This window comes from Hordeum vulgare, chromosome 3H, assembly GCF_904849725.1.
Source record: "Hordeum vulgare subsp. vulgare chromosome 3H, MorexV3_pseudomolecules_assembly, whole genome shotgun sequence".
Classification (NCBI taxonomy): Eukaryota; Viridiplantae; Streptophyta; class Magnoliopsida; order Poales; family Poaceae; genus Hordeum; species Hordeum vulgare.
In genome coordinates, this window is record NC_058520.1 from 527,385,293 (window position 1) to 527,401,428 (window position 16,136).

The following is a 16,136-nucleotide window of genomic DNA, read 5'->3' on the forward strand; positions in this document are numbered from 1 at the left end:
GTCGTTCAGCTTCATGGGTTCCAAAACTTGTTCCATACAACACGTTGTTTTCCACGCCGAATGACGTAGAAAGCTTGCAACCCCTCAAAAAGAAAAAAACATAGAAAGCTTGCACCGTTGCACGTAGCTCAACCGGGCGGTCTATTCGAGGGCTCGGATCGGACAGGTGGTCGGCGACTAGCAAGAAAGAACCCAGTTCTCCTTTCCCCCTTGCTGGAGAAACAATACGAAATTTAATAAAACATTCAATTAAAAACAGCATGGGAATTCGATTTTGGAAACGGCATCCGAAAGGAATATCCAACAACAAACGGCCTCTCGCTCACGCACGCCGTCACGCCCAAGTTTTCAAAAGAGGAAAGAGGACTCGTGACGGCGTGACAGCCACATGTCCCCGCGACAGGCGGCCCCATCAGGACCGTCCAATACCAGGGGCCGGGATATAAAACTGGCGGATCCCATCTACCAAATCAGGCGAAGGCAACTCAAAAAAAAATATAAAAAAAAAAAACAGGCGAAGACACCGGTAACATTGGTCCAGCCGTCCGATGGCCCGGCCCGACGCCCCCAGAGCCGATCGGGCCGTCCAACGATCTCCTTGCCCAGCACCCTAAAATTATTCGCATCCCAGGTCCCCGTGGCCCATCCATCCCTTCCCTTTATTAACACCGCGGCGGCCTCGCCTTCGCCTATTATCCTCCGCCACTCCGCTCTGCCAAAAGTTCTTCTTGTTCCGCAAACCACACGAAGGAAAAAAAAGCAAAGGTGAGAGCAATCTCCTCTCTGATCTCAATCTCAATCGCCCCCGTCCGTAAGCTCGCCGGAATTTGCTGTCCGTTTTCCCCCGATCAATCGCCGGATCTGGCCGCCCAGACACTGTTCACCAAATCTGAATTTCAGACGAAGGGAAATACAGTGTTTGTCGTTTGATTGGTCATAGCGGGGTCGTTACGCTTTAATTCGTGCTCCTGGCGCTTTTAATCCTGCTAATGGAACGGATTTCGATCGGGATACGCGTCCCGATCTGGTGATTTAGCGCGGGTTGATGATGCCGTATTCTGCTCGCCGCTCTGTGGCGCAGATCTGTGTGGATTCGTGCACCTGACATGTTTTTTTTTTTTTTTGCATGATTTTGTAGGCGATGGCGACCTCCGACTGGACGCTCCCCGACCACCCCACGCTCCCCAAGGGGAAGACGGTGGCCGTCGTCGTGCTCGACGGATGGGGCGAGGCCAGCCCTGACCAGTACAACTGCATCCATGTCGCACAGACGCCCGTCATGGATTCGCTCAAGAATGTAGGTTACCTTGGCACCTGCCATTTACCTTCGTCTGTTTAATGCGACTGCTGCTGTAGATTAAGCGTCCTGATTGTAGTTGTTGCTCTGATTTGAGTGTGATGATGAATCTGGTGTAAATGTTGGACCCTTCATTATTACTATATAAAATAGAGTCAATATTGTGCGTTCGTAGCTAGTGCACACTCATGTAATTGTCAGAGTCCCACTACAATGTTTCATATCTGGTTTACATTACTAATTCATAATATGTTGTGTCCAACCTCAACTTGTTCGGATGTTGTTCCGACAATACTTTTGCATGCTAATTTTTTACTATGCAACTTTGTTTGAGATGAGCAATTACTATGCTTAACCCTGTTTTATTTTTGGCTAAAACAAAAGGGTGCTCCTGAGAAGTGGAGACTAGTGAAGGCTCATGGAACTGCCGTTGGTCTCCCAAGTGACGACGACATGGGCAACAGTGAAGTTGGCCACAATGCTCTTGGAGCTGGCCGAATCTTTGCTCAAGGGTATGACTGTTTTCCCCCCTTTGAAATATGTATTCTCTGCTGTTAGTACCGAGTAGTGCTACTTTTTGTCATACGTTCCGATGCAGTGGTGAAAAAGTTGAACCTGACTTCAACTGGAATCTTGATAATTTTCCATCTTCATCAACTATTTTAGTAACTCTGCTAGGAAGCATGTCTTATGGATGCTAATTAGTTTTTCCTTTGGTTATTTTGCATAGTTTGATGATGAATTGTTTGAGTCGTTTGCCTAACCATGTGCTAGATTTTATCAATTATGTTGCATTATTCTGTTTCAATTGCATGATTCTTTCACATTTTCACTTTTGTATGCGATAACAATTAGCCCTGTCAGATTGTTTTCAACAAAGCTAATTAAGTATACTTAATTTCTGTAGCGCGAAGCTTGTTGATGCTGCTCTTGCTTCCGGGAAGATTTGGGAAGACGAGGGGTTCAATTACATCAAGGAATCTTTCGATAAGGGTACTCTGCACCTTATTGGTTTGTTGAGTGATGGAGGCGTCCACTCCCGGCTAGACCAAGTGCAGGTTAGCTAAGCTATCTTTGATTTACCTTGCTAATTGTGATGCATGCCAGACCATGTTGTCTTGTGAGGATTTGTCAAATATTAAATTGCTCCGTTTTGTTTCACTTTATTTTCAGTTGATTGTGAAAGGTGCCAGTGAGAGGGGAGCAAAAAGAATCCGCCTTCATATTCTTACTGATGGACGTGATGTTTTGGATGGCAGCAGTGTTGGTTTCGTAGAGACAATTGAGAAAGATCTTGCTCAGCTTCGTGAGCAGGGTGTTGATGCACGGATTGCATCTGGTGGTGGAAGGATGTATGTTACCATGGACCGCTATGAGGTATACTCTCATTTTATTGTTTACCTATGTTAGGTGCAATTTTTTGTTATCTCTTAGTTGGAAAAATACACATTTTCTTGGTGAAACTTTAGTCATGTACTTTGATTCGTTGCAGAATGACTGGAGTGTGGTCAAGCGTGGTTGGGATGCCCAGGTACTTGGAGAAGCACCATACAAATTCCAAAATGCACTTGAAGCTGTGAAGACTCTAAGAGCAGAGCCCAAGGCCAATGATCAGTATTTGCCCCCCTTTGTGATTGTTGATGAGAGTGGCAAATCGGTTGGTCCTATAGTGGACGGTGATGCAGTTGTGACTTTCAATTTCAGAGCTGATCGAATGGTTATGCTTGCGAAAGCACTTGAGTTTCCTGATTTCGATAAATTTGACCGTGTTCGTGTACCAAAAATTAAGTACGCTGGGATGCTTCAATATGATGGTGAGTTGAAGCTTCCAAGCAAGTACCTTGTTTCCCCACCTTTGATTGAGAGGACATCCGGTGAATACTTGGTGAAGAATGGTGTCCGCACCTTCGCTTGCAGGCAAGTACCTAGTTTTCCATTCTATTTGTTCCAATGCTAAGGCACTTGGTTCTTCATCTTCACCTCTGTACTATAGTACCTGGTTATTAGTTAGTCATTACTCTGGTGCTTGATCACATGGAACATTACTGAAGTCACGTTAGCTTACTACCATTGAAAACAAATGTGGGTCAAGTACTGGGTAAAATGTGAATACACAAGTCAGATGCTTATTATATCTGCCTGCCCAAAGCTTTACACTTGTTGCCAATCATATCTCAATCACCAAAATAGATTAAGTGATTTCTTTGATTTATTGTACTTTCTTGAACCTATTAGTATAGTTGTTTGGGGCCAAAGCTTAATTACAGTGGCGGCAATTGAAATTATCTACATTTGAGTATTTTTTCTGAAAGGTCATTTGAGCTTTTATTGACCTGGTGATGCCCCTATTCTGGTAATTGTGAGGGAATTATTATGTTTGCAAACTGTTATTTCAATTGCTTTGAGCTAAAGTTCGTTCTGTGCTTAGGACATTGATCCTATGGTTATGCACATTTTTATTTATGACTATTTTATTTGTTCATAACAGTGAGACAGTTAAGTTTGGCCATGTCACATTTTTCTGGAATGGAAACCGTTCGGGATACTTTGACGAGACCAAGGAAGAGTACGTAGAAATTCCCAGTGACAGTGGTATCACATTCAATGAGCAGCCCAAAATGAAGGCACTTGAAATTGCTGAGAGAACTCGGGATGCTATCCTCAGTGGGAAGTTTGACCAGGTAAAAGGAGTTTGGAAAGATGTAATGGGCGACAACCTTGATATGCCCCCATAAATTTGCTTAACAGGTAACATATTATATGCTTGTAGGTGCGTATTAACCTGCCAAATGGTGACATGGTTGGTCACACTGGTGATATTGAAGCCACAGTTGTTGCTTGCAAGGCTGCTGATGAAGCTGTCAAGGTGAGAACATACGAGATACTATGTTTTATGCTGTCAATGTTCTGTTTTCATGATCTATATCCTGAAAGTTGAAATGGCGCATTTACTTCAAATTATATTAGCACAGTTTCAGTGACAAATTCCCTGAAATACTTTGTTTTGGTTGGCACAGTTTCACCGAATGATGGTTCTACCTCATTTGCCTTTTACTTATCTGTATCATTGGTTCCCCTTGAAAACAGATGGTCTTGGATGCTGTGGAGCAAGTTGGTGGTATCTATCTTGTCACAGCTGATCATGGAAACGCAGAGGATATGGTTAAGAGGAACAAAGCTGGCCAGCCGATGCTCGACAAGAGCGGTAGCATCCAGATTCTTACCTCGCACACACTTCAGCCTGTAAGTGCAATGTCCTTCGACGATCTTCCTGTCAAACCGATTTGAAGTGATGATCTTCCTCGGATACACTGTTGTTTTGACCTGCCTGTAAACTTTGCAGGTCCCTGTTGCTATCGGAGGCCCTGGTCTCCACCCAGGAGTGCGATTCCGCTCTGACATCCAGACACCCGGGCTCGCCAACGTTGCCGCCACGGTGATGAACCTCCATGGCTTCCAGGCTCCTGCCGATTACGAGACGACCCTCATCGAAGTCGTCGACAAGTAAAAAAACCACTGCGCTCTCTGAAGCCAAAATTGCGGTAGCCAATTTTGTCGCTATAGTTTTGGGGTGGGTCAAGGAATGATCGCATCATTGAATAATTTGAGATTTGCCAGCACGCTTGCTCAAAACTCATGTGTAACATTGAGAAAGGTGGATTTTACTTGCAGTTAGCTCTATTTTGTAACTTGGGTTGCCACGCGGGTTGGCTTAACAGACAGATAGCGTTTTTTGCTAATCTATATGCATGGGATTTCATCTTGAGTTAAATGCCCGAGAATCGCGTTCTTATCACTGAAAGAACAGGGGGGAAATTTCAAGGACAGACTGCTTTGCTAAGCCGTGACTCACAAAACTGCCTTCAATACGATACTGCCGAGCTCACTAAGAGCAACTCCAATGGGGGGACCCATTTCGTCCGCCGCCATCCGTTTGGGTTGGTGCGGACGACACAAAAGACGACCCAACACCCGTTTGGGTCGGTGTGGACGACACAAAAGACGACCCAACACGCCGACTTCAATGGACGCGTGTCCGGTTTTCGTCCGCGGACGATCCATTCCCGGCTCATGGTTTTCGTTCGCGGACGATCCATTCCCGGCTCATTTTTGAACCGAATTTACGTCGGCGAGGACACACGCGCACGCTCGCCTTCTCTTCATCCTTCATTCGGGCCCGCTGGTCGGAGGCACATTGACCTCTCCACATCCAACCCTCGCCCGCCTCCTTCGTCGTCGACGTCGCCGTTCATTTTTCCGGCGACTCTATCAGTTGTCGGCGCCTTCACATCTGCCCAGCAACGCCGTCCACTCCCACGTCGTCCGTCGTCGGGGAGGAGCCAGTTGCTTCCCACTCCCGCGCCCCCACCACACAGCCCGTCCGGGAGCTCCCTCGCCGCTCGGTCATATCCTCACCGGCACGCTCCGCCCGGTCAGATCCTCACCGGCACGCTCGTCGGACACCGGCAGGGCATCTAGCTGGTCCGTACGCGCAGTGACTCCCTTCGCCGGCCGTCTTCTTCGTCGACGCCCGCAAGCTGTTTGACGGTTTGCCAAGGTATAAAATGGACTCTGCCGACGAGTTTTTTTTTCACAATTTCCTTTGCGACTTTGACGATTCGTCGTCCGATGACGAGGAGGAGGTATTGGCTACCGTGTTGGTCCATCACCAGCTCAACAGCCAGCGGCCGTTGTTTCGTGGCTCCATTCCGGGCCACCTTCCGGCGTTCAATCGCAACCGAGAGAGCGGGCATTACCTTCTTTGGAAGGACTACTTTGATACAACAAACCCGTTGTTCAAGCATAAAAAATTCCGCCGCTGTTTTCGTATGAGTAGGCATCTTTTCAACCATATTAGAGAGGGGGTGGTCGGCTATGATGACTAGTTCGAGTGCAAAGAGGATGCCGTTGGTAAGATAGGTTTTTCCTCCTATCAGAAATGCACTGCCGCCATCCGAATGCTTGCATACGGAGTGCCCGGTGATCTTATTGACGAGTACGTCCGTATGAGCGAGTCTAAGTTCTCCAAGGCTGTTATTGTTGTGTTTGGTCCTGAGTACTTGAGAGAGCCGACTGCTGAAGATACAACCCGTTTGTTGGCGATGAATGCCAGCAGGGGCTTCCCAGGGATGCTTGGTAGCATAGACTGCATGCACTGGGAGTGGAAGAACTGCCCTTCTGCTTGGCAAGGGCAGTATATGGGCCATGTCAAGGCTTGCGCTGTCATACTAGAGGCCATTGCGTATGAAGATCTCTGGATCTGGCACTCTTTCTTTGGCATGGCCGGATCACACAACGATATCAACGTGCTTCAGCGCTCGCCGGTGTTTGCTAGGCTTGCCGAAGGCAACAACCCACCGGTGAACTTTATTGTCAACGGCCACAACTACGACAGATGATACTACCTGGATGACGGTATCTATCCTCAGTGGACCACTATTGTCAAGACAATACCCAACCCTGTCGGAGAGAAGAGGAAAAGATTTGCCCAAGAGCAAGAGGGTTCTAGGAAGGATGTCGAGCTTGCCTTTGGTGTTTTGCAATCTCGATGGGGCATCGTTCGGCATCCTGCTAATACCTGGAGCATGCAGAAACTGGGAGGTGATGACTGCTTGTGTGATCATGCATAATATGATTGTAGAAGACGAGCGTCCGAAACGTTTGTACGATCAAGGGTTTCAGTTTCAGGGTGAGAATGTTGTGCCTGAGCATGGAGGAGCGGCAACGTTTGAATAGTTCACCCAATTTCATCAAGACATGCGTGATTGGGAAACTCACGTGCAACTGCAAAATGATTTGGTTGAGCATATGTGGGCTCATGTTGGCAACCAATAGATTTATCTTCTTTTATTCGTTTGCAAAACTATGTGCGAACTATGTGAGACATTTTTACTTTTATTCAGCTTGTAATAACTATGCTATTTTCGGTCCAAATTATGTTATTTCATTCAAACTATGAAAATCATGCAAAACAGGGCGGCCAAGCCACACCGGCACATATGGGTCGGTGCCTTGGGCGCGCTGCCGACCCATATCTAAAACAGGGCGGGCGCCGGGCGGGCGGCCGACCCAAACGGACAAAAAGCGAACGAAATCGCTATCCATTTGAGTCGGCCCGTTGGAGTTGCTCTAACAACATCTCCCGCATCAGATTCCCACCCTGAGGGCCCGTCGAGTACGCGATTAGCCGTGATTCAGTGCCTAGGCTGTCGTCGGTCAGCCTCCCGATGCAGTAATGGTGAGCCGTCGCGCGTCCTGCCATTTCCTAACACGGGTCCACACCCCTCTCGCATTGCCACGTGTTCACACCGCTCTCGCCCTTTCGCCGCTATAAAAGCCGATCTCGTCGTCGTTCACCACCCACTCGCCACGCTTGTTGCAGGAGGCAAACTATCCTACATGTGCGTGCCCGACGCATGGCTGCGCTAGCCCCGCCACATGTTTACACCCCTCTCGCCGCTATAAAAGTCGATCTCGTCGCCGTTCACCGCGCACTCGCCATGCTTGCTGCAGGAGGCAAATTACCCTACATGCGCGTGCCCGACGCTTGGCTGCTGAGCGCAGGCGCCGTCCACGTGCCTCCGTTGCCCTCCGATGCACAATGCCATGCCGAGATCGCGGCGATCCGGGCCAACAAGCCGGAGCAAGTGCGCCAACAGCCGCGGTGCACAACGGATAACCACACGCTCTGGACCGCCTACTTCGAGCGACGTTGCACTGATCAGCTGGCGTCCACCAACGGCGCCGGAGGGCGCCACAACTCAGAGGGTTGCCATCAATGGTGGGGCACGCCCAGGCGGGCTCTTTCCGCCGTGCTCGCGCACATCGAGGGGGGCAATGAGTCGTCGCTGGAGTACCCAACACTCTCCTTCTCTCGTTGCTGCGGAAGCTCCTGGATGCCAAGGCGCATGGATATGCCGTCCTCGTCGTCCTCGGGCTCCCTTTCCTTCGGGTTGGCGCCGGCGACGCTCATCTCTGTCAAGCCCGAGCCGCAGGAGATGCCCCTCCGTCGGCGAAGCCGCGGCGACAACCTCGTCATCAACGAGGGTGGCTGCTTTCCTTCCCCTCCTCGAGGCCACTCCCGCCTGGTCAAGCCGAAGAAGGAGCCGGCGACGACCGTCGTGATGAAGCGGGAACACGAGGCCAGGGCCGCCGACCTCGAAAGCGGCCTCATCTGGTCGCGGCACGACTATGTGGCGCAGGAGATGGAGCGCTAGCGCTGTGCCCTGGAAGAAATCGCCGCGCGTGCCACGACAGTGACAAGGGCGGCGTCGTCATGCTCTCCGACATCGACAATGAGGTCACTGCATCGAGCCACGCGGTTTGCGGCGGCGATCCAGGGCGGGGTTGTAGCGAGGACGCCCCGAAGGACAGAGCACCGAGCAACGACGACGGCGACAACTACGCCGCCTTTTACAAACTCCTTAGACATGGAATAGGCGTAGTTTTAATTTTTATCTATGTGTTTTTAGTCACCAAAATATCAATGTAAATCGCTCAAATTTCGTCCAAAATGACTAAATTTCATCGAGTTTGGGTGTTTCAAATTGGTTTTGACCTTCTGCCGTGCGTCTACCGCTGGGAATCACATGCCCCCACATCAAAAAATTTGCTAGCGACGTCCCAAAAAGTGCTATTTTTGCTCGGAAAAAGTTCCTGGGGCCGAACAGTTGGGATGCTCTAACCCTAGGTTGTGCCTCAGCGGGCGAATGTGAGTGTCTTTTACCTTGTAGGGCCATTGTTGGGTCGAGTGGTGTGGCTAACTGTTGGGGCCAACGGTACAATTGGTGTTGTGTAAAGGCAAAATGGACAAATCTGACCCTTGGGCTAAAAGAACTCGCAAACTGAACCCTTGTCCAAAAAAATTCACCGAGCTGACCCTTTTGTGTGTCGCCCGATGCATAGGCGCCACACTGCACTGTGTGACGCCTAAGCCGTCGACGCCACACATCCATCCACGCTGGCACTACAGGCCCCATCCCCCTGCAGTGTGACGCCTAAGGCTCAGGCGTTGCACACGCTACAGCGTGGCGTCAAGCACTTAAGATTATATATTCATCTACTATATAGGAATATGAATATACTCATCTACTTAGTGTGAGGAAAATAAACTTTATACGAACTTGTGATATGGAAGAAATAAAAGCGACAAACTGCATAATAAAGTTCTTTATTACAAGGGGCAATATAAAGTGACGTTCTTCTGCATTAAGGGATTGCACATCCAACTATAAAAGCGCATGACAACCTCTCCTTCCCTCTTTGAAGGGCCTATCTGTTACCTTTACTTTCTAGTACTTACCTTTATGTAAGAGTCGTGGTGATTTTAACCATTTCCTTTATTTCGTATTTATCTTTTGGCAAGCGTCGTGTGTTGGGAAATGATCTAGAAAAATATATCCACTCAGATGTGGGTGATCATGAGTTATTATTGTTGACATTACCCTTGAGGTAAATAGTTGGGAGGCAAAACTATAAGCCCCTCTCTTTCTCTATGTCCAATTGAAGCTTTGACCTTATAGGTACCGCGTGAGTGTTAGCAATTATGAAAGACCATAAGATGATTGAGTATGTGGATTTTCTTTACAAGCTCTTATATTGACTCTTTCCTACATTGTGATAAATTGGAATTGCTTCAATGACTGAAATCACAGTTTGTTAGTTCTCAATAGAGTTCTTGATTCATATTTTACCTTGTGAATGAATTGTTACTCTAGAATAAGATATTCTATGTCAATATGTGTTGTTGTTCTAAAGATAAACATGATGCCTTCATGTCTGTCTTTTATTTTATCGACACCTCTATCTCTAAACATGTGGGCATATTTATCGATCTCGGCTTTCGCTTGAGGACAAGCGAGGTCTAAGCTTGGGGAAGTTAATACGTCCATTTTGCATCATGCTTTTATATTGATATTTATTGCATTATGGGCTGTTAATACACATTATGGTACTATATGCATGCCTTTTCTCTCTTATTTTACAAGGTTTACATGAAGAGGGAGAATGCAGGCAGCTAGAATTATGGACCGGAAAAGGAGCAAATCTGAGAGACCTATTCTGCACAACTCCAAAAGTCCTGAAAACTTACGGAGAATTATTTTGGAATATATAATAAATATTGGGCGAAAGAAATACATTAGGGGATCCACCAGGTGGCCACAAGCGAGGGGCGCGCCCTAACGCCCTAGGCGCGCCCTGTAGGCTTGTAGGCCCCCTGGCAGGCCTCCGGTGCCCATCTTTTGCTATATGAAGGGTTTTGAGCTGGAAAAAAATCATATCATAACTTTCGAGGCGAAGCGTCGCCGCTGTCTCGAGGCGGAACTTTGGCAGAAGTAATCTAGAGCTCCGACGGACCTATTCTACCGGGGAACTTCCCTCCCGAAGGGGGAAATCGAAGCCATCGTCATCACCAACAATCATCTTCGAGACGGGGTCAATCTCTAGCAACATCTTCATCAGCACCATCTCCCCTACAAACCCTAGTTCATCTCTTGTATCTGATCTTTGTCTCAAACCTCAGATTGGTACGTGGGGGTTGCTAGTAATGTTGATTACTCCTTATAGTTGATGCTAGTTGGTTTACTTGGTGGAAGATTATATGTTCAGATCCTTAATGATTATTAATACTCCTCTTATGACGAACATGAATATGCTTTGTGAGTAATTACGTTTGTTCCTGGGGACATGGGATAAGTCTTGTTATAAGTAATCATGTGAATTTGGTATTCGTTTGATATTTTGATGAGATGTATGTTGTCTCACCTCTAGTGGTGTCATGTGAACGTTGACTACATGATACTTCACCATTATTTGGTCCTAGGGGAAGGCATTAGGAAGTAATAAGTAGATGATGGGTTGCTAGAGTGACAGAAGCTTAAACCCTAGTTTATGTGTTGCTTCGTAAGGGGCTGATTTGGATCCATATGTTTCATGCTATGTTTAGATTTATCTTAATTCTTCTTTCGTAGTTGCGGATGCTTGCGAGAGAGGTTAATCATAAGTAGGATGTTTGTCAAAGTAAGGGCAGCACCCAAGCACCGGTCCACCCACATACCAAATTATCAAAGTAACGAACGCGGATCATATGAACATGATGAAAACTAGCTTGACAGAAATTCACATGTGTCCTCGGGAGCGCTTTGCTTTATATAAGAGTTTGTCCAGGCTTGTCCTTTGCTACAAAAAGGATTGGGCCACCTTTCTGCACCTTTGTTACATTTGTTGCGTGCTACCCATTATGAATTACCTTATCGTAAAACTATCTATTACCGATAATTCCAGTGCTTACAAAGAATACCTTACTGAAAACCGCTTGTCATTTCCTTCTACTCCTCGTTGGGTTCGACACTCTTACTTATCGAAAGGACTACGATAGATCCCCTATACTTGTGGGTCATCAGCTAGACAACCACTAAGGGTGAAAAACTTCTTCTATGAACGCAACAGCTAAGAGCCGGGCCACTCCTTCTCCAATGGCCTCCGCCTTTCCTCATTAAAACGATGGAGGAATTGCTTGACTGACTTCATCTTAGGATCCACATTAAGGTGGTGTTCAGCGAATTCTCTCGGTACACCTGGCATGTTAGAAGGTTTCCATGCAAAGATGTCCAAATTCTCACAGATGAATTCGATGAGCACACTTTCCTATTTGGGAACCATTCTTGTCCCAATGGTGAACTGCTGAGAAGAGTCGCGAGGAACAAAATCAACCTGCTTTGTGTCTTTAGCCGACTAGAACTTGACGAGAGGGTCCTTCTCAGTGTTGGGCTTCTTGAGAGGGGTCATCTCATCCAGGTCCATATTATCTTTACAAAACTTGAGATCCTCAGCAGCACAAGCCATTTATGCATAAGCAGCATCTCCTTCTCCACATTCTGCGGTGACCTTACAATCTCCATACACCATAATCGTTCCCTTTGCTCCTGGCATTTTGAGCTGTAAGTATATGTAACAGGGGCGAGCCATGAGTTTGGCATAAGCCGGCCGTCCAAATAGCGCGTGATATGGACTTTTGACCTTGACGACTTCAAACCACAATGTCTCTGCCGTGTAGTTATGCTCGTCTCCGAAGGCCACCTCCAAAGCAATCTTTCCAACTGGATAAGCTGACTTGCCTCGCACGACTCCATGAAAAATAGAAGAGGACGGCTTAAGATCCTTCTCTGCCAGATTCATTCGTCGAAATATGTCATAGTACAACATGTTGATGTTAGTGCCACTATCCATAAGTACCTTAGCAAACTTGTAACTGCCTAATTGAGGGGCCACCACTAAGGCGAGATGACCCGGATTATCAACACATTGCGGGTTATCTACCCGGCTCCAAGTAATCGTGTGTTCAGACCACTTCAAATACGATGGCACCGCCGGCTCAACCATGTGAATCGCCCTTTTGTGGACCTTCTCGTATCGCTTGCAAGTTCCCGTAGTAAATACATGGTATTGGCCACCGCTCAACTACTTAGGATTACTGTGATATCCTGATTGATTATGCTGCTGCCAATTACCTTGATAAGATTGCTGACTATGACCATCGTGGTTCCCTTGGCCCTGATAGCCACAACTTTAGTCGCCATTGCCAAAGCCGGCTCCGTGGAATCCTCCAGAACTTGACATGCCTGGCGGCCCATTGCCGTGGCCATGATGTTGTTGAAACGTCTGGTTCCTGAACTTCATGATATGACAATCCTTCCAAGCATGAGAAGATGGCTTGTTAGGATAACTGTGCTTTGGACACAGGCCATTAAGAGCCTCCTCATAATTTGGGCTTTCCTCCAACATATGGTTGCTTGCCGTTGCGATGCTGGTTTTTAAACCCTGCATTGGTGTTAGCCACAAATTCTGACCCGCCATCTGGGAATTTTCGTTTTCCACCATTGCCCTCATTATTACCATTATGTATCGGGGCATATTGTTGCTAACTCTTACCACTGCCATTTTTCTTACCCTTTCTAGACTTGTCATCGTCTGAATTAGGATCCTTCGTGCCATCAAAGTTGGCATACCTAGTAAGTGCATCCATGAGATTGCCCATAACCTGGCACTTGCGCTTAAGTGGCCCTAACTTTTTCTTAAGAGTTTGGAAGCGACATTTCTTCCCTAGAATCAGAACAGCTTGAGCCGCCGCAATGTTATCTGAGTAGTGGATAATGGTGGTGATACGGCGGGCCCAATGATGGGCCGACTCATCCTCACCCTGCACACAATGCTCCAAATCCACAATTGTCATAGGCTACTTACAAGTCCCCTGAAAATTCTTGATGAAGCACTCCTTCAATTATGTCCAAGTGTTGATGGAGTTGGGGGCAGGTTATTCAACCATGTATGAGCGAGGCCCTCCAACATCATGGTGAAGTACTTAGTATAGACTGCATCACTAACGTCCAACATGTCCATAGCCAGGTCATAGCTCTCAATCCAAGTCGCCGGCTCAAGATCCACCATGTAGTTCGGTACCTTACGAGTTCCCTTAAAATCTTTAGGCATGCGCCCGTTACCTAAAGTCGACACCAGGCACGGAACTCCGATCGTTCTGGTATTTGACCCAACGGCCATCATGTTGGGGAACGTCGCATGGGAAACAAAAAATTTCCTACGCGCACGAAGACCTATCATGGTGATGTCCATCTACGAGAGGGGATTTCTGATCTACGTACCCTTGTAGATCGCACAACAGAAGCGTTAGTGAACGCGGTTGATGTAGTGGAACGTCCTCCCGTCCCTCGATCCGCCCCGCGAACCGTCCCACGAACTGTCCCGCGATCCGTCCCACGATCTAGTGTCGAACGGACGGCACCTCCGCGTTCAGCACACGTACAGCTCGACGATGATCTCGGCCTTCTTGATCCAGCAAGAGAGACGGAGAGGTAGACGAGTTCTCTGGCAGCGTGACGGCACTCCGGAGGTTGGTGGTGATCTAATCTCAGCAGGGCTCCGCCCGAGCTCCGCAGAAACGCGATCTAGAGGTAAAACCGTGGAGGTATGTGGTCGGGCTGCCGTGGCAAAAGTTGTCTCAAATCCTAGTCCAACTAGGATTGGAAGGTGGAGTCCTTCTCTCCTTTCCCACCTCCTTTTTTTTCTTTTCTCTTTGATTTTCTATCTATGGTGCATAGGGCCTTCTTGGGCTGTCCCAGCAGCCCACCAAGGGCTCGTGCGCCATCCCCAAGGCCTATGGGCTTCCCCGGGGTGGGCTCCCCCCCCTCGGTGAACACCAGGAACCCATTCGTCATTCCCGGTAACTCCGAAAACCTTATGGTAATCAAATGAGGTCATCCTATATATCAATCTTCGTTTCCGGACCATTCCTGAAACCCTCGTGACGTCCGTGATCTCATCCGGGACTCCGAACAACATTCGGTAACCAACCATATAACTCAAATACGCAGAAAACAACGTCGAACCTTAAGTGTGCAGACCCTGCGGGTTCGAGAACTATGTAGACATGACCCAAGTGACTCCTCGGTCAATATCCAATAGCAGGACCTGGATGCCCATATTGGATCCCACATATTCTACGAAGATCTTATCGTTTGAACCTCAGTGCCAGGGATTCATATAATCACGTATGTCATTCCCTTTGTCCTTCGATATGTTACTTGCCCGAGATTCGATCGTCAGTATCCGCATACCTATTTCAATCTCGTTTACCGGCAAGTCTCTTTACTCGTTCCGTAATACAAGATCCCGCAACTTACACTAAGTTACATTGCTTGCAAGGCTTGTGTGTGATGTTGTATTACCGAGTGGGCCCCAAGATACCTCTCCGTCACACGGAGTGACAAATCCCAGTCTCGATCCATACTAACTCAACGAACACCTTCGGAGATACCTGTAGAGCATCTTTATAGTCACCCAGTTACGTTGCGACGTTTGATACACACAAAGCATTCCTCCGGTGTCAGTGAGTTATATGATCTCATGGTCATAGGAACAAATACTTGACACGCAGAAATCAGTAGCAACAAAATGACACGATCAACATGCTACGTCTATTAGTTTGGGTCTAGTCCATCACGTGATTCTCCTAATGACGTGATCCAGTTATCAAGCAACAACACCTTGTACATAGTCAGAAGACCCTGACTATCTTTGATCAACTGGCTAGCCAACTAGAGGCTTGCTAGGGACAGTGTTTTGTCTATGTATCCACACATGTATATAAGTCTTCATTCAATACAATTATAGCATGGATAATAAACGATTATCTTCATACAGGAATTATAATAATAACTATATTTATTATTGCCTCTAGGGCATAATTCCAACACATCAAAGGTGAAGGGACCATCTGGGGCGGCTGATAAGCCCCCTAGTTTGCCACCTCCACTTCTCAATGGGCCCTTTCCTCGTCGACAATTGCTTCAGCATCCGTCTGCGGAACATGGGATGGGTTATCCGGGGGCGGGTTACGACGCCTCTCACTGTTGGCGACTCTGCGTGTCGGCTATAGCTATGACTTGGTAAAGGAGTTGAATGCACACACTGCTGACTATATGAATAGTTAGCTTGCTAGGCAAACATTGTTTGTAATAGTTCAGTGGCGTCCCGGGCTTCCACCATGATCGGTGACTCGCGAGTAATAGGGAGTGCATTAAGACGGGTTGCCATTGTCACCATGTTATCCACCGGGTTGGAGAAGTGCCCCACGGCATAAAAAAAGTTGTGGTGTCGTCTGGACAAGGGGCGGTTCTAGGCCCGGCTCTTCCCTCTAGGCCGGCTCTGGACAGTGAGGTTGAATTGTCGCCCTGACCCCGGGCATCTCAAAAGTCAATTGGCGTATAACTGGTGCTCTTGGAGTACTTGGGCCTCCTCCTGGAGAGTTGAAGAAACGCGTCGG

The 16,136-nt window shown here is 47.6% G+C and overlaps 1 protein-coding gene across 1 annotated transcript; it reads left to right on the plus strand.

Annotated features, from left to right (window-relative positions):
• The first annotated feature begins 657 nt into the window (after nucleotides 1-657).
• LOC123444704 (2,3-bisphosphoglycerate-independent phosphoglycerate mutase) lies at nucleotides 658-5,069 on the plus strand. Its single transcript, XM_045121515.1, has 10 exons — nucleotides 658-765; nucleotides 1,139-1,297; nucleotides 1,682-1,809; nucleotides 2,205-2,355; nucleotides 2,471-2,674; nucleotides 2,790-3,214; nucleotides 3,786-3,978; nucleotides 4,068-4,163; nucleotides 4,385-4,540; nucleotides 4,641-5,069. The coding sequence occupies exons 2-10, from the start codon at nucleotides 1,142-1,144 to the stop codon at nucleotides 4,803-4,805; spliced, it is 1,674 nt and encodes a 557-aa protein (XP_044977450.1). The 5' UTR covers nucleotides 658-765; nucleotides 1,139-1,141; the 3' UTR covers nucleotides 4,806-5,069.
• The last annotated feature ends 11,067 nt before the right edge of the window (nucleotides 5,070-16,136 follow it).